Consider the following 19,117-nt stretch of genomic DNA (forward strand, 5'->3'; position numbering starts at 1 on the left):
GTAGCCATTTCTCATAACTGAGGTCATCCAGCCCCTTTATTAGCTTTGTTGCCTTTCGCTAGATTCTCTAGTTTGAGCACATCCTTCCTGAGGTTCGGTGACCAAAACTGGACAGCATACCGGTGGCTAAACTAGAGTTTTTTTTTTTTTTTTTATTTAAAGTTTATCATCACTTTTGCAGAGAAAACAACTGTTTTGTATGTGCTCAGTTCACAATAGAATGCAGGAGGCAGCTACAGGGAATTACTTTGTGGAAAACATGAAGCATGACTGCATTGTTCTGCTCCGCAGCTGCATTTATAAAAGTGATTGAATTGTCACTTTGTAACATTTTACTGAAGTTAAAAAAAGGGGAAGACCATGTCCTGAAAACCCGCCCAGCACGGGCACTAGCTAGTGTGAACCAGCTCTTAGTAGGCAAATGGCTAGTGCTTAGTTTTTCTTACAAACATCCACTGTATATTCTAGTCTTTAGAAAACCTTATAGGAGTCCTTTAAAGATCTGTGCTGTGAGATGGGACTTGGGAGGTTTGTACTCTTCTTGTAGGTGTGACTGGGCAGGATTAAATGCCAATTAGGATGTATTCAATCCCACCCACCATCAGAGCTGTAAAGGAAGTTGCATCATTTTTACAGTCTCCTAGACTACAGAGGGGAATGTTACAGCAGTGTTTCTCAACTCCAGTCCTCAGGGCACACTAACAGGCCAAGTTTGAGAGAAGACTGAAATACATCACAGGGGATATCATTTGCTGCTCAGTGATTGCAGTATTCTAGTCTGCATCTCCCCAAGGTAATACCTAAAATCTGGCCTGTTAGTGGGCCCTGAGGTTGAGAAGCCCTGTGTTACAGACTCTGTAAATCCTGCTGATAGAGGCTGTCCCTTCCACAGCCATTTCCTGCAGCAGCTAGAGTGTCACATGATACAAAGCCACAACTAAACCCAGGATATCAGGGGATCTGCAGACATCAGAGCAATATGGTACAGAGGTATGATCTATGCTAGATCTATCGAGTAAAACAATATTGGAATTCAGCTTTAAGCATAGTATAGGTCTTCTTTCACTGCAATGCTAAACCATTCCTCTTTGGCTTTCTGACATTCTGTCAAATCTCTGCCACCTGTCCCATGTTACACAGCCAATAGATGTTATTTATATCTGGTGAGCCTATAGGCACAGAATATCTGTCACCTTAAACCTGAACCATAAATAAACCACATCTCAAACCATGCCCCATTCTGCTACTTTAAATAATTTTTTTTTCAATCACTGACTATTTGAACATAACAATTGGTTCAAGAATATAACCACTTCAGTTGGCACACCTGTGTACCCCTCATAGACCAGAACAATATTTATATTTACATTTTAACCGTTTGTTTCAGTGATACATTTGTCATTACTTAAAATCGAACTTTAGTCAGAAAATAAGGTCCTGCTAGATCACTTAATTCTAGCCCCTTTAGTAGGTATAGCTATGTAAAACATTAAAAATAAGTGCCTATACTGTTTAAAATCCAGTAATACTCTCTCACCCTGCTCTGCACATGCTCATTTCCCCTCTATTATAGGCACTGTGTCAAATTTGTAGAGGCCCATCTGTTGACAGCCTAAAGATTTACTTCTGTTCAGGGGCTTTTGGCTTCAGAAAAATGATAGCCCCCAGCAAGAAGAAACAGTAACAATACTGGAGGCAATTTACAGCACACACTAATTTTAGTAGCATGATTAATAAAGTGGAATGTGTTTCTTGCTAAAGAACATTTTTTTTTCAAGTTGTTAGGGGGTAAAGTTCCACTTTAAGCTAATGAATACAGTATATACTGTATAGAAGAAACCAGACACTTTTTTTTTTTTTTAAAGGATGCAGTTTACTTTGTATAATACAATACAAGAAACGTAATATAATACAAAACATAAAATGGTACAGACTAAGTACAGATCAGTGCATTGTTAATCTAGCGATTGCCAGAGTTTACGGCAACAACTCCTATATATCAGTATTCACTAAAACCAAAAGAAACTTTTATCTTGGGAAATTAATTAGCATTAGGGCTTTACACCATATCAAGATCTGCAATGCATTCAGTTCAGAGTTTTTATTTTATTTGTTGATAGCTTGAGTAGTAATAAGGACATAGTCGCCAAATCCAAGTGAGAGAAGAAAATGGGAGGAGAGGAGAAGGGCTGGGGGGGATAAAGGGTGGGAGGGCCAGACAGGGGGATAACAGTGACAGTCTCCTCGCTTCAATCCATTGACCTTTTTCAGGCAGTTTTGACCCGGATAAGTCAGTTTGTAAATGGGCAATACCTGGTTCACAAACTCTTTCCATTGCCTAACCGTGGGGGGCCACAGATTTCTTCCATTTAAGTAGGATACGTATCCTTGCATAAAACATTGCAAAGAAAAGAAGGCACATTTGATGGAAGAAGACCTCAAACCGGGAACCCACCGCAAGGAGCAAAAAGGCAGTATCCAGGGGGACCTGTTGTTGCACAAAAATACTCAGGTCCTCCACCACTCCTCGCCAGTAAGACTGAAAAGTAGGGCAGGACCATACCATATGTATACATGTTCCCTCCTCAATTCCACATCTCAGGCAGGACTGATCAACTCTGGGGTATGTAGTGGATAATATTTGTGGGGTATAGTATGCACGATGCAAAAATTTCAACCTATCCCTTGCAGAAATCATCATAGGGATATATTGTTGTATATCAGTGGTTCTCAATTCCGGGCCTCGGGACCCACTAACAGGTCAGGTTTTGCAAGATAACTGAAATTCATCACAGGTGATATGTTTTGCTGCTCAGTGATTGCAGTATTCTAGTCTGCATCTCCCCAAAGTGATACCTAAAATCTGGCCTGTTAGTGTGTCCTGAGGACCGGAGTTGAGAACCACTGTTGTATATCTTCCTCTCAAAACCAGACACTTTTTACCAGTGTTTTAAAAAGCATAGGGGTTGATTTACTTAAATTAGAGAATGCTAAATCTGGTTCAGCTCTACGTAGAAACCAATCCGCTTCAAGTTTTCTTTTTTTTCAAAGCTTAATTGAACAAGCTGAAGTTGTGCCTATGTGTCACCTATAGACACAAACTAGAAATGAGGGGTGAAACCTGGTGCACAACAGGGGAAGGGGTGTCCAAAACACTTCACAAACTCCAAGAGTAAACATACAGACATATGCTACTATAATGGAAACCGCAACATAATGGTGGCTATATTAAAAGTCCATATGAAAAGTCCATATAGATATATCTCCAAACACCACACTCCGTAGGCTGCTCTGGTGACAAGTAGAAGGGACTTGTGGCGAGCTGAAAGGAGAACACAGGCTCCACACTAAGTGCAGTGTATTGAGATTTATTGTTAATTAGCCAACGAAAAGGTACTCACAAGCATGTGTGTGAAAACAGCATAACAGTATCATAAAGGAATAATGATCCTGGTATCCAGATTCAGGATGGCACAAGCGGTCTCAAAGCGCTGGGTTGTAGCGAATGAACGAACGGTACTTCCCATCTGCAGGGGACACAGCACTAGCCGTCCTGACGTCACTTCCGGGGTACGTACTGGCGCCGGCGACGCGATGTCGGAGCATGCGCTCCTTCTTCAGGCCGATAATGCGCCATTTTGGACAAGGGCTTAAGTAAGCAGGGAGGCAGGACTAACTGGGTCCTAAAGTATACCATTTTACACACTAGGGAAGCCCGCTGTGACAAACTGACATCATACAAGGACACTAACAATGTGCATTATGCAAAAAACTCAAGCAGTGGTTAAAAATACAATATGAATGATCATCATGGGTCTAATTAAAACTAACAATTTACAGATCTGGTACAAATTGATTCCCAAATGCAACTATGCAGAAAATCATATATAAATGTAAACTAAATATAAAAATAAATATAAAAAATAAAAAAATATAAAAAAATAAAGATAAGAATAAAAATAAATATAAGAATAAAAATAAATATAAAAATAAAGAAAATATAAAAATAAAGAAAAAAATAAAAATGAAGTAAAAATCAAAAATTAAAATAATATAAAATAAAAATAAAAATAATAGTAGTACATTATATCATAAAGTCACGGAAAATTTAAAAATACATAAAAGTTTAAAAATATATATACACGTGTGTGTGTGTGTGTATATATATATATATATATATATATAAATATATATATATATATATATATCCCAATATGTTATACAAGTGCAAAAACACATAAGGATATATTATCATAGTATAATATAAGAACATAAATATATGTACAAATATCATTATATAAAAACCACCATTATAAACATTATTTACAAAACCATCAACCCATAGAACCATCAACTAATAGAAACTATTAGGTATTCCAACCACATGAGTCACTATTATAAAGGCTGATAGGACATAACCATCAAAGAAAAGGCCAAATCGGACACAAAAGTCCAATCCAAAGATTATTGGATAGGATCAAATGAGAGAGTTGGTCTCGATTTCTTCATTCAAACCACCCGGCACTAGAGTATCTAAAGTATAGATCCAATAGGCCTCCCTTTGACATAACCTCTTGAAGCGTTCTGCTGACGTGAAAGTAGCAGGTATGGACTCAATAATCCACACCCTGAGGCCAAGAGATAGATGTTCATGGTGCAGAAGGAAGTGGCGTGGAACACTATGTTTATCATCGCCAGCCTCCAAAAACCTACGGTGCTCACCGAATCTCTTCCTCAGGGTGCAAATTGTCCTTCCTACATAAAATAACCCGCATGGGCACGTGAGACAGTAAACGACAAACTCCGTGGAACAATTATAAAATTGTGTCATGGGGTATGTTTTGCCTTTTACTTTAAACATTTTTTGTCCATGGGTTACGTGTTTGCAAGTCAAACACAATCTTTTTCGACATTGGAACATGCCAATGAGTGGAATCAAACAAGGTCTTTCTGACATTGATGTAAGTGGATGCTTCAACTTACTGGGGGCCACCATACTCTTGATGTTCCTCGCTCTTCTATAGGCAACCTTAGGTTTGGGAGGTAAATTTTCCCTTAAGTGAGGGTCTTCCAGTAGGATCGGCCAATGTTTAACCAGGATTGTCTCCATTTTTTTGAACTTAGTGTGAAATTGGGTCACAAATCTAGGTGTGATGACCTCTGTATCAAGTTTGTCATTCTTGTTACTTACGTGGCCCACCAGGTACATGTTTTGGGCATGGTTTAAAAGGGGTTCAGGAAAAGCCTTTTCAGTAAATTTTTTCTTTAGTTGGGCGCTCTGTTCTATGTAATCTCCATCATTGGTGCAGTTTCTTCTCAGTCTGCAGAACTGGCTCTTGGGGATGTTGTTTATCCACCTCGGATGGTGGCAACTCTTAAAATGTAGGAAGGAATTCCCTGCTATAGGCTTAGTGTAGTTTTTAGCTTCTATTTTTCCTTCATGATGGTATAAGAGGAGATCCAAAAAAGCCAGTTCTGCAGAATGATGAACTGAAGTGAAGGATAAATTGTATCTGTTGGTATTACAATGGCCAACAAATTCTAGAAGTGAGGATTCAGAGCCATCCCAGACAACAATAATGTCGTCTATGTATCTTCCATAGAAGACAATATGGGAGGCATACGGATTGCTATTCCAGATGTAATTATCCTCCCACATACCCATGATCAAATTGGCATAGCCGGGGGCAAAATTTGCCCCCATAGCAGTGCCATTGACATGTACGTAGAAATCTCCATCAAATGAAAAATAATTGTGGGTAAGGCAATATCTGGTTGCCTCCACAATAAACTGAGCTTGATATGGGTTGATGGTAGGATGATCCATGAGGGACTGCGTGACTGCTTGAAGGCCTACAGAGTGGGGGATGGAAATATAGAGGGAGTCCACATCAAGGGAAACCCACATGTACGTGGGCTCCCAACTATACGGTGCCAATAACTCCAACAGATGAACCCCATCTTGAATATAGGATGGTAAATATTGGGCCAGGGGCTGCAGGAACTGATCTACATATTGGGAAAATGGATTGGTGACACTATCCAGTTGCGGCAATGGACACTAAGTTAAAAAAAATGGAGACAATCCTGGTTAAACATTGGCCGATCCTACTGGAAGACCCTCACTTAAGGGAAAATTTACCTCCCAAACCTAAGGTCGCCTATAGAAGAGCGAGGAACATCAAGAGTATGGTGGCCCCCAGTAAGTTGAAGCATCCACTTACATCAATGTTGTTTGATTCCACTCATTGGCATGTTCCAATGTCGAAAAAGATTGTGTTTGACTTGCAAACACGTAACCCATGGACAAAAAATGTTTAAAGTAAAAGGCAAAACATACCCCTTGACACAATTTTATAATTGTTCCACGCAGTTTGTCGTTTACTGTCTCACGTGCCAATGCGGGTTATTTTATGTAGGAAGGACAATTCGCACCCTGAGGAAGAGATGCGGTGAGCACCGTAGGTTTGTGGAGGCTGGCGATGATAAACATAGTGGTCCACGCCACTTCCTGCTGCACCATGAACATCTATCTCTTGGCCTCAGGGTGTGGATTATTGAGTCCATACCTGCTACTTTCACGTCAGCAGAACGCTTCAATAGGTTATGTCAAAGGGAGAACCTATTGGATCTATACTTTAGATACTCTAGTGCCGGGTGGTTTGAATGAAGAAATCGAGACCAACTCTCTCATTTGATCCTATCCAATAATCTTTGGATTGGACTTTTGTGTCCGATTTGGCCTTTTCTTTGATGGTTATGTCCTATCAGCCTTTATAATAGTGACTCATGTGGTTGGAATACCTAATAAGTTCTATTAGTTGATGGTTCTATGGGTTGATGGTTTTGTAGATAATGTTTATAATGGTGGTTTTTATATAATGATTTTTATATAATTATATTTGTACATATATTTATGTTCTTATATTATACTATGAAAATATATCCTTATGTGTTTTTGCACTTGTATAACATATGGGTATATATATATATATGTAAATATATTTTTAAACTTTTATATATTTTTACATTTTCCGTGACTTTATGATATAATGTACTACTATTATTTTTATTTTTATTTTATATTATTTTAATTTTTGATTTTTACTTCATTTTTATTTTTACTTTATTTTTAATTTTTTTCTTTATTTTTTTCTTTATTTTTATTTTTATATTTTCTTTATATTTATATTTATTTTTATTCTTATCTTTATTTTTATTTTTACCTTATTTTTATTTTTACCTTATTTTTATTTTTTATATTTTTTTATTTTTTATATTTATTTTTATTTTTATATTTAGTTTACATTTATATATGATTTTCTGCATTTTCTGCATAGTTGCATTTGGGAATCAATTTGTACCAGATCTGTAAATTGTTTAAATTAGACCCATGATGATCATTCATATTGTATTTTTAACCACTGCTTGAGTTTTTTGCATAATGCACATTGTTAGTGTCCTTGTATGATGTCAGTTTGTCACAGCGGGCTTCCCGAGTGTGTAAAATGGTATACTTTAGGACCCAGTTAGTCCTGCCTCCCTGCTTACTTAAGCCCTTGTCCAAAATGGTGCATTATCGGCCTGAAGAAGGAGCGCATGCTCCGACAACGCGTCGCCGGGCGCCAGTACGTACCCCGGAAGTGACGTCAGGACGACTAGTGCTGTGTCCCCTGCAGATGGGAAGTACCGTTCGTTCATTCGCTACAACCCAGCGCTCTGAGGCCGCTTGTGCCATCCTGAATCTGGATACCGGGATCATTATTCCTTTATGATACTGTTATGCTGTTTTCACACACATGCTTGTGAGTACCTTTTTGTTGGCTAATTAACAATAAATCTCAATTTACTGCTCTTAGTGTGGCGCCTGTGTTCTCCTTTCACCTATAGACACAAGCCTCCTATGCCTAAGGATAAAAAAAAAAAATCCTTCTTAGGCTGGCCATACATGTTCAACTTTTGTTGTACAATTTTCTGTTAGATTTACCACAAACCACATAATATGAGGTCAAAGCTAAACAACACTTTGACGTATCTAATTAGGCAGGACTTTGTACTACATAGTTGAAGGTAAATTTCAAGAAAATTGATCAGAAAATTGTAAGAAAAATTGTATCGTGTATGGCCAGCCTTAGCCTTACTGTAGCTGGATAACACACAACTGGAAAATACATTTCTATAGTAAAAACAGTGCTTGCTAATTCAAGAAGCCATCTTTAACATGAAAAATATTGCAAACATTTTTATGTATGAACTGAATTAAAAATGTGCAGAAGTCCAAGAAACCATTGTGATACATTTGTGTTCATACTGATTTTACTACACGCAGATGGGCACTGAGAGATAGAGGATACTTTTCTTGAGTTTAAGTTAGATTTCGTTAGGCAATATGAACAGATGGTTGGATTACAAGTTTACTTCTGTCAGTCCTAAAGCCTTGTAAATTTCTGCATAAAAATTTACTCAGAGTGGGTGCGTCACCAGAGTTGGGCCGGATGGCTGGGTCAGCAGATGGCTGTAAGAGCAGCAGACCCTGGGCTGTGTAGGCAGTAGGCGGCAGTTGCTTTTCCTGCACCTGCAACCAGCTGCTGTCTGCAAACTGTCAGCAAACTGTCAGCATATGGCATATTGGCCTCATTGGCGCCAATGTTAGTGGTGGATGCACCCACATCTATGAACAGCAAATCAAACATCCGTAGATCCGCGCATATGTATACACTTAGAGACTTCATCTGCATTATATAGCTGGTACTTCCCTGACAGAAACATAGCAGGAGGAGCTTCTGTCCTTTGGGATAAAGCATACAAATGAATAATTAATATCAATTAACGGTTATAAATTATCATACAAATATAAATTTGGGATCAAATCTCTATTATTTTTTGGCAGTACCATAGTGTGGGTGGATTTCTGCTAGTCACTGGCTGTGTCACGCCCCTTCAGCCTGTGTCTTAAAATAACAGGGAGGTGAAGCCTCCATAAATAAATATGTAATATCCCACCCCTATTGTGTTTAGCTGGTTAGTAGACATTGAGAAGGAGGTTGGGGGGAATGGGCTGTCATTTACCACATGTATGACTCTTCAGTCACATAGGCTGCTCAGATGTGATGGGGAGGAAATTCTTAGCATATAAACTCACTGAAAAATGAGCATGTGCCTTAGCTGCCAACGCTGCTCTGCAAAATGTCCAACTACATTGGGGACCTGATCAAAAGAAGGAGATAGAGAACAGCAAGATCAACCAGTTGGATGGTGCAGAGGTTGTGGCCCGCTCAGGGCCGGATTAAGAGCATCATGGGCTTGGTGCTGAGGATTTTTAAGGGCCGTGCCTTGGCATGCACCCAGAGGAGTAAGGGTGCAGCCATGCATGCCTAATTCCACATGGGATGCTGTCTCTGAAGCCCATAAACACATCCATGCATCGGCAACTGTCCCTCCTTGTCCGGCCTTCGTGCTGTGTGGGGAGGTTCTGAGGGAGCTGCCTGGGGAAGCGAGCATAGAAGCCAGACTTCTGTGTTTACAAGTGACAGAAGAGCGGTAACAGTAAATATGGCCAACCCGGGGCCTATATAAAGGTAGGGGCCTGGAGCTGCAGCTCCAATAGCCCCTACGTTAATCTGGCCCTGGGCCCGCTCCCAGGACCCTCTGGCAGGTGCACTGGTGGGTTGCACAGTGCACGGGTTCTGTCGTAGGCGAGAACATATGCTAAGTTCAACATGAACGATGCTGAGAAGTTTAGCATGGTCACCTGTGCAAGAATGACACTGGCATTGTCGTGTGTGAGCGGTCACAGATGGGCCAAGGTCAGTATCAGCTGCTGTCTGCCTTTCCTCCTCTCAAGTTGCTGCCAAGACTTCTTCGCAGGATCGCGGCAGAAGGGATTACGGACATTTTCGTGGCTCCAGACTGGCCTCGCCGTGCTTGGTACGTCGACCTGGTCAGGCTAGCCGCAGGCCCTCCTTGGAGGCTTCCTCTCAGGGAGGATTTAATGTCTCCGGGGCCAATCTTCCATCCTGCTTTACGGTCGCTGCCTTTATCAGCTTGGCTGTTGAAAGCCAGGTGCTGAAAGTCTGCTTCAGTGATTCTCACAATGTTTAAAGCGTGGGAAGCAACTTCTAGGATGATTTTTCTTTGTACAAGAAAACCGTATATTGCGTGGTGCGAGTCTCTTTGGGCTCCCCCTCGCTCTTACTCAGTGACCCGGATCTTGACTTTCCTTCAACGGGGAGTTGATCAAATGTTGGCCTTGAGTACTATCAAGGGTCAGGTTTTCGGCTTTGGCAATTTTCTTCCAAAGGCCGTTGGCCGCCAGTTCCCTGGTGCGTAACTTCTTCCAGGGGTTGCGTCACTTTGGTACTTCCGGTGCGACCTCTGTCTACAACTGGGAACCATGATTATGTGCAGTTGGTTCTTCAAGAACATCCTTTTGCAAGTATTCGAGGGTATCCACTGCCTACCTTACTACAGAAGGTGGCTTCCTTGGTTGCGGTCACACTGCGTGCAGGGTGTTGGCACTGGCGACATTGTCCCGCCGTTCTCCCTATATGTTGGTCAATGGAGACAAGTGGTACTTCGTCCGGATCAGTCCTTCCTCCGAAGGTGGTTTCTAGTGTTCACTTGAACGAGGACATTGTATTAAAGTCTTTGTGTCCTAAGCCCAAACATCCTGAGGAATGCACATTGTATACTGGATATAGTTCGGGCACTCAAGGTGTACTTAGCGACTGCTGAGTCTTTTCGTGAGTCAGGTTCGCTCTCTGTACTCACGGATGGCCCACGAACAAGGCTGCCTGCATCTGCTGTGACTGTTTTCAGATGGATCGGACAGACGGTGGTGCAGGCTTATTCAATTAAGGGTCAGGTCCCACCTTTCCCTGTTTTGGCGCCTTCTACTCTGGCGCCTAGTGCTTCCTGGGCTTTTCGCCATACAGGCATCTGTGCTTCTGGTTGCAAGACGGTTACTTGGTCGCCTGTTCACCCCTTTACCAAATTTTATAAGGTGAATGTGCTGGCATCTGCAGATGCCTCTTTTGGCTGCAAAGTTTTGAAGGCTGCTGTCTGAAGGGCTTTCGGCCTTCCTTGAGGGTGTTTACTGTTTTTCAGGTGGGCCTCATCTTTTGTTCTGATGAGTCCTATGTTACCTGGTTGGCTATGTTTAGCCTTGGGGACTTGTTCTTTTTTGCTGTTCCCAACCCTCATTTTATGGCACTGTTTTGGGACATCCCTACTGATATAGATCAGAGGACTGCGTCCGTCAATGAACGATAGAGAAAACTGGATTTTTGACTTCCAATCCTCTTCTCTTAAGTTCGTTGACGGACGCAGTACCCGTCCCTCTTTTTTGAGTTGGGTTGGTGTTACTTTTCTGACACTGCTTTGATACAAATCTAACATCCTATGCAGGAAGAGAGGGGGTGTACCCTCTGCCCATAGGCATAGCCAGAACTTTTTTTCTGTCTAGATTCCTACTCCTGTAGAGGGCATTATAACCCTACTGATATGGATCAGAGGACTGCGTCTGTCAATGAACTTAAGAGAAAAGGATTTTTATGGCAAGTCAAAAATCCATTTGTTTTATATTTATGTTTTTACTGTATTGCTGGTGTAAGCATCACCTTGATGTGTCAATAGAGGCTCTCTAAAATCACATTCTCTTTATATTCTCTTTAGAATGTCCCACATTGCCCACCCACACTGTTTATATGACTCCTCCTACAACATATAGCCATTAGGGACCTACTACTCTGTGTAAATGACTAGAGAGTGACAATGTGCTCAGCCTTTTCAGTGCAGATCCTGTCATAAGCACTGAAAATGTTTTCTCGAACAGGTGACAGTTTGTGTGCAGTTTTATTGTTGGATAATCAGAGGCACACAGTGCTGATTTAGTTCACATTTATTGTTTAATATTACAGTTTTTCACTCAAGCTGTGACTACAGAGTGCCCCTCAGTATATCCGACAGGAGTTGTCTGTGTTTCAAAAGTGCATGCTAACAGGCTATGTGAGCTGTTCCTCTCTTGTGATTTACAGTAGAATGGGCCTTCTAGACAAATGGATGCCATTAAAGTCCCAATATAACGGTGCATTCAGGCAACAGTGGGAAAGACGCACTATTTATTTTTATTATTATTTATTTTTAATAAAAAATATTAACCATGGCAAGGTGAAACTCTGGTAGTACTTTTTTGGCATATGGATTCTGTTCCTTGTTCTACATTCACTAAATTATGAAGTAAAGTTTGCAGTGTTGGCACTATGTTGTAATTGGAGAAAAGTAATAGCTAGTAGCATAAATATGCAATAATTGCCCTTTAAGGGGTATGTTCACACTAGGTTTAGAGTTAGGTATAGTTAAAAGGAATGTATAGTCCTTTCAATATTGTTTAGATGTTTTACACTTAAATCAGCTTAGCTAGATGTAAATAATTTATCGGTGTGTGTCAAATATTTTAAAGTAAACCTGGGATCATAGATATATGTACATTCTCATTACTTTTATTCAGTATTGTTCTGAAAATATTAGTTGCCTTCTTGTTAGGCTAAAAGTGTTTCTTTTTTTTTTTTTACTTTCTAAGTCACTGATGAGGAACCGAATACAAGGGCTTTGACCTCATTTGCTGCGCATTTGCTATGGGTCAGTGACTCGAAGTCTTGCACCCAGAGGATCAGTATAACATCTGGGCAAGTTGACTTTATAGAAGGAGATCAGTCATGCCAGCCTGTGTAATACTTACAGTACAAGTTGTCTTTAGAAAAAAAAAAAAACTATCCGTGTATTTTATCATTTTAAATGTATATTAGGGCAGCCCTATTTTGGTCATTGTGTAGTATTTGTTTATCTACTTTGCAGTGCTACACAGTGATTGTATAAGTCAAATAAAGTGCAGCTCTAAAGTATGCACAATAAATAAAATCCATAAATATGCATGAAAAAACATATAAATCAATAAAGAAGAGAAACAAAGTCCATGGGGAAGATAGACTAGTCTGCAACCTGTCTAGTGAAACAAACTGCTTCAGAGCAACACAATAATGGATCAAGTCTTCTGAGTTGTTCCAGGGTACATGGATTGAGGGAGACCTACTTCCCTTTGCCTGATTAGACCACCTATAGTCTAGGGGTCAATATATTCTGGTATGCAGACTTTGATACTCACTTTGAGTGTGAAATCCGAACATTTTGGTCACCCCTCATCTACAATATTCATCACCCTTTCCATTGGTGGCGTTTGTTTATTCACGTGGATCAGTGTTTTTTTAGACTCTACTGTCTATTTTCGCCATGGACATTGTTTCTCCTCTTTATTGATTTATATGTTCAATATTTTTCATGCATATTTATGAATTTTTTGATTTTATGCATTGTGCCTACTATAGTGCTGCAATTTATTTTCTGTATACTGATTTGGAGTATGTATCTTTACTCTGAGTGCTGGCAGCTCCTTTTTACTCCAGCGCAGTGTTTTTTCTGTTTTTGATTACACAGTGATTGTGCCTAATTGTTCTTTCTCAAAATGTAAGTTCTACAGTATAAGCAGGTGGCATATTGAAAACAATTCCCTCCCTCGGTGTATATCTTTTTAGGTGGTAGTCTGGGGGACAGCTAGGTTGCATTGGCTAATCTGTTTTCTCTAGTGGCTGATTCTCCCTGTTGGATGTTTATCTTTTTTAAATAATGGAAAATACAACAGGAGGTTTTGTGGTGATTGTCAGCATTATTTACATCTCCAAGCTGCATCAAACTGCATTTATGAATGTCACTTTTTACATTTAAATAGATGTTTTATTGGAAGGAAGTGCTACATTTGCTGTTAGTGCATTCTTGGAGTTGTGTTAAAGCAGAACAGCTGAATACTTTACCAAGTCTTAATTTTCTTTAGCTACTGGTATTATTCACATAACCCTACAAATCTGTATAGCTACAGTGACAGATACAGCTTGTGTAGCTTTTTGTGTCTCTATTCCAGCTTGCTCATTGGACTATAGATAAACATCTGTGAGCAATAGAATCTATGCCTTGTGACTGTTGTTTAACAGGATGGATCTTTGCTTTGGGAAAGATGGGGCTTAAGCCCAGTACATACCAATCGTCGGCCGAACGATCGGCCGTCTTTTGTCCAGGGCTGTCGTGTCTGTTGAAAACTGCAAAAGACTGCACACGAATTTTGTCGGCCAACAACAGCCGACTGCAGAAGCGATGTCATGTGATGGTTAACTTTCCTTGTCTTTTTTCTTTTCTGAGCATGCCCAGTCTTGCTAATCTGCTGTCTGTCGGCCGAAATCTGTACTGACTGGTGAACAATCGGCCGTTCTGGTGTTGGCCAACAAAAATTTTAATGCTTGCACGACAGATTCTGTTCGGCCGAAAGTGCGCTGTCGGCTGTCGGAAGCATCATACTAACAAGCCTACAATCGGCCGATCGGTCGTTGGCCGAATATTTACGGCCGACAATCGGTACGTGTGTACGGGGCATTAGTCTCAACTTTGCAGAAGTCAATGCCTTATGAACGGCCCATGCCTAGGAACCCATGGGTCATAAAGCACTTCCAACTACTGACAGACAAGGGACATTTGTAGAGTAGGGCTTGCACATTTACAGCAAGTCACCAGCCAACATTTTTAGAGACCCATTGAGTGCTGTAAGACAGCCTATGTAGGTGTTTCTCAGCCAGAGTCTGCTGGGGTAGTTCTTCAGTTATCTGTTTCTTTGTCAATTACTGACACACAAAACTGCAGAAAAGTAATTATTACAAATCTAACTCAGCAATTCCAGTAGTAATGACGGTCCACGTTTTGTATGGTCTAAAAGAGAAGAGTTATAAAATTCTTAGCCCAGACCCCCCCCCCCCTGCCCCGCGCATTCTACCTGCACTGTTGTTGAATAAGCCAAACAATGCCCATGTTTTTAGGCTAACATGGGGTAGTTATTAAAGTGGAACTGTAATAAGAGTAGCCTAAATTAATGCTTGTAACCAGGAAGACCTGTGGTCAAGTTATGTGTACATGGAGAGAAGACTGGTAGAGTGGCTTTGGTTGTGAAATTAAGGAGAGGAGTGACCTTCCATACTGTTCTTCTGGAGACAATATGGGAACTACTTCATAGGCGATACATTTAACACGTTTTTGAGCTCAACACATGTTATCTCTGGTAAGGAGCCATTCACTATTTTCTTCACGAGCACGAGGTGTGTGTGGAGAGGATGGGAAGATACACTGTGAGGAATCATCTTGACCGCTATTTATCATCGGCTTTTTGGTAAGAAGCCATCCACAGTGCATATCCCTACCCCTGGGTGAAGATATTAGTGGTTTGGACTGTTTTCACTTGTCATGGATTATTACGAATTGTGAAGAAACTGGTGGACTTGTGTCCTATGGACTGTCTTTCCCATATATGTTAGCATTGTGGGAAGTCAATAGCCATACTGTTCCTTCCAATCATTTTCCATTTATCACTATTGGTGTTAATTTATATATTTTCCAACACACTGGTTTTTTTCTGGTGTCACCTCAGTTGATTATTTTACTACAGTCATGTAATTGTTATATTTTGCACATGCATTTTTTAGGGGAAGCGCGCTTATAAATTTTTCTTTTCCATTTTGTACTCTTTAGTTCTTAGGATTAAGTGCTGCCTCCCCAATTTTTCTCAGGTTAGCGCACTCATACATACCCAAATATACCCGACTTACAATTTTTTTCAAGGTAAAACGCAGCATATCAGCCAGCATCAGTTAATAATAATGCAGCTAATCTTCTCTTTCATTCTCAGCATCACATTGAGTGTGTTAGCCTGACATTACGGCATTTCTCCTGGCTGTGGAGCAGCTCCTATGAGATTCCATGTTGGCTACATAAAGTAGTTTGCACCTTTGTCAGCTCACAGAATCTTTATTCGCAAAACCTCAAGGTCTCTGACAAATTACATAGTTAAAGCCTGACTGGCTTATGCTCTTGCTTTTTATGTTGAGGTGAAAGGATAGAACATTTTGGGCAGACTGGGCATGTGTAAATTTTTTATCAGGAAGTGGAGATAGAAAAAAGTGTGAGTGGAATAACCAGTGCCGTGTTGCTAACAATTCCGCTTTAAGCATTTTCTGTATTTAAATATCTTTCCTGCTTTATTTTTTTTATGATTTTTTTTTTTTTTTATAAAGGTACTTGTTCCTAAAGATACAGCTTTCATGGGAAAGATGGTTGAAGTAAAAATATATGAAACAGGAAAGCATTACATGAAGGCAAAACCTTTGTCAGAGTCAAAGATGTATACCCCTTCCATAACCAAGCCTCTAGAGAAAGGAGAAGTTTCTGGTTTATCTCAGGTAAGTTTATAATTTGTAATTTTTTTGGGGGGGGGGAATTATGTACTTTTGTACAGGTTTTGTCTAATGTTTCCAGTACAGAAAGCCAAACAAAAATTAAATTGTAAATTAAAATGAGTTTTGTCCCTTTAAGAACGCCAAGTACAAAAATGTACCTGTTGATCTGCCAGAAATCAAGTGTGCTCCTAACCTCCTAATTGAGCTGACCACATATTACTTGTGCTGCACAGAAATCCCAAACCTGCTCAGTGTGCCGGACTATCTGCTTCACGTTGGAAGCCATATCATGTGCAAAAGGATTTGACAATTAAAGTGGAAATATACCCATAGATTTAAATGTTTCAAAAAACTGTTACATTTCCGGCACATGCCAGTATAGCAACTGTCACATTGGATGTACTCTCAACCAAACTGTCATACCATCCAATGGCTGGTGTCCAAACTGATTACATGTGCAACATCATGGCAGTTGAAGCTTAAACAGAAGTCAAGATGGCAGCTTTCTTGGTTAAAAACGATAGAAGGGTTTACTTCTATTTTAAAGTATACACAGTTTCACCTTATTCACTATGGTAAATGAATATTTACTTTTCAAAGTGAACATTGACTTTGCTTAGGGAAAAGATTATACATTAGTAACTGTATTTGCTTAAAATCCTGAGCAAACAAAATGGTTTTGGCTTGTACCTTCATCTGCTGGATTTGTGTATGATCCAAAAACAAACCAATCCATCGAAAATCTTAAAAATGTAGGCTTGGAGAGATGAAGGCTGAACATAGAATGGCTCAGTGCAAAACTTGGCACAGAGACTGGTAAAACAAAGATTATCACGTCATGTTCATCTCACTTTAGTCAGCAACTCATGTAACGGTTTATTGGAGTTCTAAATATTTGTTTTTCTTTTTGTGTTGTTGGTTTATTTACAAATATTTCTTTGCCAAAAGCTTGGCGGTTAAGGACTCTTGCACCCAGGCCAGCTAACATCTTCATCTTGCAGACGTATAGATATTTTTCTTTTTTAGCATTCGCTTAAACACTCTACTCCTGGTTTCGATGGCACCACCATATATATGGGTACTGCAGCCCAATCTATTCATGTCAGTGACAGGCTGTACACTGTGCTTGTGCTGCATGGGCAGAGGAAATATGGCTGCAGTTAGGCTAAACTTGGCTCAGCCGGCATGTTTGCAAGAGCCTTATGTGATACTCTTTGGCTAACTTAAGTTAATAATGATGCAAGTTCTCGGGATAACTTGAATCCCTTCTTCAGGCTTTTTGAACTTTGTTGAAGAAGGGATCAAAGTTATGCTGAAAACTTGAGTTAGTTAACCTCTTGCCGACTGCAATATGTATATATATGTTGCGGATTGCAAGTGGTTTACTGGGATTATGGCTGAATCTATCAACCATAACCCGGTATTGTTTTTTTCAGCCTGTGTCTGGCTTTCTCTTAAAAGCATTTTTAGCAGCTCATGGGCTGCTGGAACGCTTTCAGAAGCGGCGATAGGGGACATCCCGCCGCTCGCTGGTGTCTCTCGAGCTCACTGTCTCCGCCGGTTCGTCCGAGAAACGATCCAGCAGTGCTGCCAGCTGGTCACAAAGACGACCAAAGAGTAGATCTGCTTTGATCGCTCCTATGGCCTTGAAGGACTGGAGCAATGTCATGTCATTTTCGGCCCAGGGCAGAAGTAAACAACTTATTTGAATGTATTTTTTAAAGGTACAGAGGAGATTTGTGTTTTTTTTTTTTTTTGTTTACCCCAGATCTCTTCATAAAGTGTACCGGTCATCCTTATTTCTATTACACAGGATGTTTACCTTCCTTTTAATAGGAATGAAAGTGATAAAAAAAAAAAAAAATTATTATAGTGCCCTCACCCTTCTGTGCTTGCGCACAGAAGCAAACGCATACACAAGTCGTGCACGCATATGTAAACAGTGTTAGCCCCACACATGTAAGCTACTGCCACAAATGTTAGAGTGGGAGCAATAATTCTAGCACTAGAACTCCTCTGTAACTCTAAACACGTAACCAGTAAAAGTGTTTAAAACATCCCCTGTGGATATTTTTAGGTACCATAGTTTGTCGCCATTCCACGTGTGTGTTTGTGTAATTTAAAAGCATGACATGTCGGTATCTATTTACTCATATTTCATATTATACAAACAATTGGGGTATATATATTGTTTTTTATTTTTTATTTTTTAATTCATTTAAATGTATTCTTTCCCAAAAAATTTAATTTGAAAAACTTTGTGCAATACATGTGACACAAAATATTGCCATGATTGCCATTTTATTCGCTAGGGTCTATATATATATATATATATATATATATATATATATATATATATATATATATATATATATATTTATATAATATACAGTCAGGTCCATAAATATTGGGACATCGACACAATTCTAATCTTTTTGGCTCTATACACCACCACAATGGATTTAAAATGAAACAAACAAAATGTACTTTAACTGCAGACTTTCAGCTTTAATTTGAGGGTATTTACATCCAAATCAGGTGAAAGGTGTAGGAATTACAACAGTTTGTATATGTGCCTCTCACTTTTTAAGGGACCAAAAGTAATGGGGCTATTGGCTTCTCAGCTGTTCCATGGCCAGGTGTGTGTTATTCCCTCATTATGCCATTTACAAGGAGCAGATAAAAGGTCCAGAGTTCATTTCAAGTGTGCTATTTGCATTTGGAATCTGTTGCTGTGAACTCTCAATATGGGATCCAAAGAGCTGTCACTATCAGTGAAGCAAGCCATCATT

At 39.8% G+C, this 19,117-nt stretch overlaps 1 protein-coding gene across 1 annotated transcript in view; it reads left to right on the plus strand.

The window, feature by feature from the left end:
- The window catches only part of CDKAL1 (CDKAL1 threonylcarbamoyladenosine tRNA methylthiotransferase), a 1,263,425-nt gene that overhangs the window by 1,150,775 nt on the left and 93,533 nt on the right, over nucleotides 1-19,117 (plus strand). Inside the window, exon 14 of the mRNA XM_082258657.1 lies at nucleotides 16,164-16,328. Coding sequence (XP_082114783.1) covers nucleotides 16,164-16,328 — 165 coding nt within the window. The remainder of the gene's footprint in view (nucleotides 1-16,163; nucleotides 16,329-19,117) is intronic.

The sequence above is a fragment of the Pelophylax lessonae genome, assembly GCF_965119305.1.
Source record: "Pelophylax lessonae genome assembly, chromosome: 5".
In the NCBI taxonomy this organism is placed as follows: domain Eukaryota; kingdom Metazoa; phylum Chordata; class Amphibia; order Anura; family Ranidae; genus Pelophylax; species Pelophylax lessonae.